This window comes from Anarhichas minor, unplaced genomic scaffold (genome assembly GCF_050575085.1).
Source record: "Anarhichas minor isolate MPS153535 unplaced genomic scaffold, ASM5057508v1 ptg000110l, whole genome shotgun sequence".
NCBI classification, from domain to species: domain Eukaryota; kingdom Metazoa; phylum Chordata; class Actinopteri; order Perciformes; family Anarhichadidae; genus Anarhichas; species Anarhichas minor.
The window spans coordinates 295,001-301,592 of record NW_027466556.1 but is presented as its reverse complement, the minus strand read 5'-3'; the positions used below and the strand labels follow the sequence as shown (position 1 = coordinate 301,592).

The window sequence follows — 6,592 nt, the reverse complement described above, 5'->3', positions numbered from 1 at the left end:
TCTGGACAGATCATTTATACTAATGCCCACTGACATGGTTTGAGATCCACTGTTATCTAACTTTTGCGCTCCAAGCATCTTAGTTTGCACATATTTATATCAGAGAAGTCTTTTTCTCATGGTGTGCCCACAAACCCTTTCAATAAGTTCAGTGTTTGGGCCGCTGTAATTATAGAATCCTGCTTACGTCTGTGGTTGCCAGTAGGTGGTGCTATGACTGAGTTAATATTGGCATGCAGAAGTCCCCATGCCATGAGTTTTTTCAAGGAAGTCAAGTTTGGGACAGTTTGGACAAAGTACAGTCAAGTTACCACAGCTACATGGATGATGGTGAACCGTGTAAAATAACTTCACACCACGTCGTTCCATGAAACATCAAGCTTTTTAGAATTTGTAATCATTCAAATGTTTAGGTTCTCTATTATGCATACATATTGTGGGAGTAGTTGGCTGTTGTGTGAAGTACACAGATACAGAAAGTTTGCCCCTTGAAGATTTTTTTCCAAATTGTACAAGACAAGAGCAAATACAATATGAAAGTGGCACATCAGCAAGTGACAGTCAAGGTTGGAAAGTCGTTTATTTTGTAAGTGTATAACAAATTACTTTAACATTTTTCCTTTTTAATATATATGTAAAGTATAAAAGTGTGTGTGTGCATGTCACAATGTAAGGTGTGTTTGCAGATTGCTAGTCTTCTGTAGGTTTGGTCTCTGCTGCATCAGGGTCTATGGCGACAGCCAACATCTCTTCATCTGGGATGTCTGAGAAGCACAAGTAAGCAGATTGTCAAATATGTTTACTGCGTGTAGGCTTAGTATCAAGTGTATATAAGAGAAGTTTGTAATTATGTAATGGAATGAGTATAGTGAACAGCAGGTAGGATAATAGTTACCATCTGGAGACCTGGCCTGCACTGCGTTTGGTTCATCCAGTTTAGTTTGCAGTTTTTTATTGTCCTGGTTTGCCTTTTCCAGCTGCTTGCGGAGGTATCTGACTTGTCTTTCCAGTTTGTACTTCTCTTTGTCCTGGTTAACCATGTGAGTAGTGACGTTACTACATGTGTGTAGGCATGTAGCATACAGTTTAGTTCTGGCAACTGAAGCATCTCCACAGGTATACTGTAAGGAAATAGAGCAAACAGCAGAATGTAAGGAAATTACAACAATGTGATAGAAGGTATCTTTAATAATTATGTTGTATAAGTAAGAGCAGTTGAACTTACGGTAAGTAGTTGACAGGCCTGTATCAGTGACTTGGTTTTGGGGTTATCTGTTGTTTGGAATTTTGACGGGGATGAAAATGCCATTGCTGTGAAACACACAAGAAAAGGTTTATTCAATATGAGAGTGTACATGGGTGAATGACATGACATGCATATTTTTGTGTCCGAATCCACTATTTCCTTTTAAAATAATTGTATCAATTCGTGACATATATAATTTCATTCTATGAAACCTATCTAGTTTTGTGTTTATGGTAAAGCTTCTAGTTCAGGGGTCGGCAACCTTTTCTATCCAAAGAGCCATTTTGCCCTATTTTCCACCAAATAAAATTCATCTGGAGCCGCAAAAGCTATTTGATATTACAGCTTATAAAGTGTTTTATATATATATACATATATACATATACATACACATATACGTATATATACACATATACGTGTATATACGTGTATATATATACGTACGTGTATATACGTGTATGTATATACGTGTCTATACGTATGTATATATACGTGTCTATACGTATGTATATATACGTGTGTATATACGTATGTATATATATACGTGTATATATACGTGTATACGTGTATATACGTGTGTATATATATACGTATATATATACGTATATATATACGTATGTATATACGTATATATATACGTATGTATATACGTATATATATACGTATGTATATACGTATATATATACGTATGTATATACGTATGTATACGTGTATATATAAGTATATATATACGTGTGTATATATACGTGTGTGTGTATATATATATATGTATATATGTATACATGTGTATATATGTATACATGTGTATATATGTATACATGTATATATATGTATACATGTATATATATGTATACATGTATATATATGTATACATGTATATATATGTATACATGTGTATATATGTATATATGTATATATATGTATATATGTATACATGTATATATATGTGAATACAAAAACTATAGTTTGTTGTATTTATGAAAATATAGAACAAGAATAAGACAATTCTTGACATTTTTTTTGCAATTTTACCTGTTATAGTTGAACTTAAAAGTAACCGTCTGAGAAGCCTGTTGCCGTTGTGATATACATGGGTATTTATACTGCCATCTACTGGTAGAAAGGGTAAACACTTTCAGTCTTTGTGTCATTAAGGGAAAAGTTAGAAGCCGAAATTTAACAGTCTGTAGCGTCTCTGTGTAGTCAACAACTGTCAAATCAAATAAACATTTTAACAATTATTATTCTCAGTTTTCAAATGTAACTGGATGGATTAAAAATACATAGAAATACATAAATAAATGTTCTTCTCATTTCAAGTAAAATAATGGCTGGATTAAAGAATAAATTACATAACAGCTTTTTAATGTGCATCTTAAAATGAAGTAATTCATTTTAGAAAAATCAATTTCACTGAATTGTTCTGCAGCTTTAAATTCAGTTCATCCAGATGTGAAGTGATGTTAATAAAAAAAGCCACATTATCTTTTTCTCATCTTCTAAAAGGAGAAATGAGTGTGCATGGACTTTATCTGTTATTAAACCACTTGTTTCAGCTCTATTCTCTCTGTTGACATCATTGATAGACAGTGCCTTAAAACCTTCTGGTGACGAGCGGCCCGGGCTCTCGGGCTCAGAACCCCTCAAAATCAAATGCGGAAAATAGAATGATTATTAGCCAGTAGTGTGGACGTGGCTGTTTTGGATGAAACAGCAACGTATGGGCAACAACATCATATAAGTCACTTCTTACACACTCCCAACACAACTATAGGCTACTCATATAAGCAAAAAAATATCGTGGCATAAAAGCACCAAATCCGGGCCAGAAATCGGCGTTATGAGTACCGCAAATCAATGTTTGTACCCTCATGCTAATGGCTACCCAGTCATGCAATGCATTTAATAGCATTAGCACACGTGGCGGAACACGTAACTAACTTCTGTTTTACGATCTGTATAAACACTAAACAGTTGTGAGTGATCAAACGTACCTTCGTGCTGAAATCCGCCGAAAAAAATCGTAGGTATGCGCCCAAGTTTTATGAAAAATATGGATAATAACGTCGCAGAATTTCCGATCCAAAGCTGTAGTCATTGTTGCCAACTGCATACTGTTGACTTCCGACTTGTTTCCAGAATAAGAGCGGTCAAGCAGGCTTGGGCGAGTGGTCAGACTGCCTGCGACCGGAAATTTCCGCCGGGGTACACGCGTCACTTCTGGCAACTTGATTGCTTGAAACTTTTGCCGATCACCACCAAACTCGACAGAGGTCTTCCTGAGACTCGGACGCGTCGAAGGAGGGGTTGTTTTTTGATATCGACCGAGGATAGGCTGAGATCCAGCCACATACACACACATGAACTGAGAAAATCCTACAGATGACAGCCAAAACTGGCTCTGATGATGTTATGAATATGAATATGATTCCTATTATCTGTATTTGGATGTATTGAATCATATGAGTGATAAAGAAAGTGAAATATATAGTTATATAGTGTATAAAAGTACAATGTAAGAGCTGCAACAGCTGGTTCGAAAATGATGACCTCGCCTGACCGCTTTGTACTAAAACCTCTTATTATTCACTTTATTCCACTTTATTCCACTTTAATCTTTTTTTAATAACTACTGATCAGTTATGCTATGACTTGGGAAAGTTTTAGGGAGCTAGCTGCATTATTTCAATAACCTTTTATCAATGAAAGTGCATTTTTTCCAGGCGAAGCTGAATATTTTCAATTTCAGCTGTGTAATGTCTTATTTTGCTATATTAACCAGTAACATATACAAAATATTTACACAATTCAACACATCTCACAAGTGTTACCAGTATTCTAGCATCAAAATTATTAAAATAGACCTTGTAGTTAGAGCTGGAGACTCTCTTTAGTATGGGTATGCAATTTTCAAGCAGAGGGCTAAAAATAGGGCTCGTGGGCTGTCGTCACCAGAAGGTTTTAAAGTGTTAGAATCTATTTATTTTGTCTGTGCTTGTGAGCAGGTTTTCATTTCGGCCTTGCATTCGTGTGTTCAGTTCATTCAGGTGCTGAAATATATCTGCCATGTATGCCAGCCTTGCCACCACTCATCACTTGCGAGCAGTTTTGCATCATCGCACCTCTCATCAGTCAAAAACACTTTCAGTTCCTCCCGCAGCTCATACACACGGGCCAGCACTTTGCCGCGAGACAACCATCGGACTTCTGTATGGAGCAGTAGGGCGTTATGCTCCGCTCCCAAACATAAAGATGCAAATATGCGGCTTTTCAGAGGTCTTGTCTTTACAAAGTTAACCATGCGCACGACATCATTCAACACAGGAGCTAGGTCTGCTGGTAAAGTCTTGGCAACGAGCACCTCGCGGTGCAATAAACAGTGTGTAACAACATCTGGGTGTCTCTCTTTCACTCTGCTAACGAAGCCTTTGATGCGCCCGACCATGGCTGCTGCTCCATCAGTGCAGACACACAGGCCGAGCATCACGTTCACAATGGCTTTGCAGGCAGGTAGTATTAATGTCTCTGCCACAGTGTGTGGGCTTTTTGATTTGGCTACCAGTTCAGCTACTAAGTAGCTAGCTTTGAGAGCTTTCCTCATAAAAGCTACCTGTTTCTCAGTTTGTGAGCACAGTCGAAAAAAAAATAGTCCCTGTTCTTGTTGTTGAGTGACGGGTGTTTCATCTGGAGATGACGTTTCAGCTTGCTTGGGACCATGGCACTGTTTGATAGTTTTTCACCACACCAAGCATAACGGAGTCGGTGCAGTCGGATCCCCGGTGAAAGTGAATCACAACGAAAGATAGCTTTCGCTGTATTGCCTCGAGCTCAGTTTTCTTTTTTTGTACCACCACTCGTACTGGGCTTTGCATCTGGGTCAGAAGGTTGCCCAGGGCCCAGATCAGAGTCTACAGTTTTCTTTTTGAAATAATTCTCCATTGCCGTTCTTCACTCGCATCATTTAATTCTACTATCTTAAATTAACACGGTCATTATTGCGCTACCTACTGCCACCCACTGGCAAGGAAGAGTATTTAATTACTAGGCCAGCCACTATATTGCAGGCTCAGACGCTCAACAATTTATTTGCGGCAACTAAATAATATTTTTTTGGACTCATTAAGTGAAATTGGACATTTTCCCACGGCACACCTGGCGATCTCTCACGGCACACTGGTGTGCCGCGGCACAGTGGTTGAAAATCACTGCTGTAGGCGACACAGCGCAGGTCAGGGTAGACGAACCCAGTAGGCCAAAGCCGTTAGTCGAACACGGCCTTGGCAAAACACCGGTGTCCTTGAATGTAAGCCGAGTTAGCTGTAGCCGCTTTCTGGCGGCGTTCCGCTCGAACCCAACCAAAAGTCCCCTGTGATACGGGATTACATAGAATTAATAGAATAATAATTAACACCAAAGTATATAAACTAACAATAAAATCACCTTACCGATCAGGCAATATTCGTCTGCTCCAGAATGGGGGAGGAGGGCATGTAGCGTAGCTACCGGCAGCTATATAAGCAAGACGCGGTTACTAACAGGACACCATAGTACAGTCAAATCAGGACCTAATTGAGACTCACCGACAGATCCGCAGGTGAATCACCTGTACAGGACGCGGGGAGCCCCAGAGATAGTCTACAAAATAATGAAAGCCAATATAACACCAGAACAGTATGACCGGGAGAAACAATGCTGCCGCATTCTTGCATACCTGCACAGCGGCGGATGTCCGGCAGACCGGAAGCGGGACACGCATTTGACGTCAGGAGGGAGCTAAGGGAATCCCCGTTGCATTTATATGATGCCCGCCCACCGTGATTGGCTAGTGTTGGCCTTGTAATTAAAAGCGACACCGAGGCCCTGCGAGTGGTAAAAGCTCCCTTCTGCTACAGTTAGTTAGCTTGTCAGCTACAAATGTCACGTAACTTAACCGATGATTTTAACAAACGTGATGTTAAAGCTCCCAGTAAGGGAGTAACGTTAGCCCACTGTGGGCTAACGTTACATGCACTTTGCCTGAGGCATGACTTTGTTAGCTAAGGTTAGCTACGCATGTATGACACAATTTAAAATAAATCTATGAGCTTGGTTTTCAGTGAGGCTTCATGTCAACACAGCAGCCCTCCATGTTGTTCTTTAAAAAAAGAGACTCTACGACACTAACAACATGAAAACAAAGTGAAGTGCTGCTACATTTAAAATAATTTTGACAAAACAGAGCAGTATAATGTCAATTTACCTCCATGTCGCGCATCACAATAACCTCCCGTCCGTATTTACAGTGGAAGCAGATACCAAGAGCCAAATCGAATCCACCAATAGAAACTCCTGGCTCATTCAGCAGCG

The 6,592-nt window shown here is 39.4% G+C and overlaps 1 protein-coding gene across 1 annotated transcript in view; it reads right to left on the bottom strand.

Moving 5' to 3' along the window:
* Positions 1 to 5,507: 5,507 nt before the first annotated feature.
* LOC142939743 (dihydropyridine-sensitive L-type skeletal muscle calcium channel subunit alpha-1-like) overlaps positions 5,508 to 6,592 on the bottom strand; it is a 141,505-nt gene continuing 140,420 nt past the window's right edge. The window contains exons 42-43 of the mRNA XM_076082876.1: positions 5,827 to 5,881; positions 5,508 to 5,612 (exon numbers count right to left, since the gene is read on the bottom strand). Coding sequence (XP_075938991.1) covers positions 5,508 to 5,612; positions 5,827 to 5,881 — 160 coding nt within the window. The remainder of the gene's footprint in view (positions 5,613 to 5,826; positions 5,882 to 6,592) is intronic.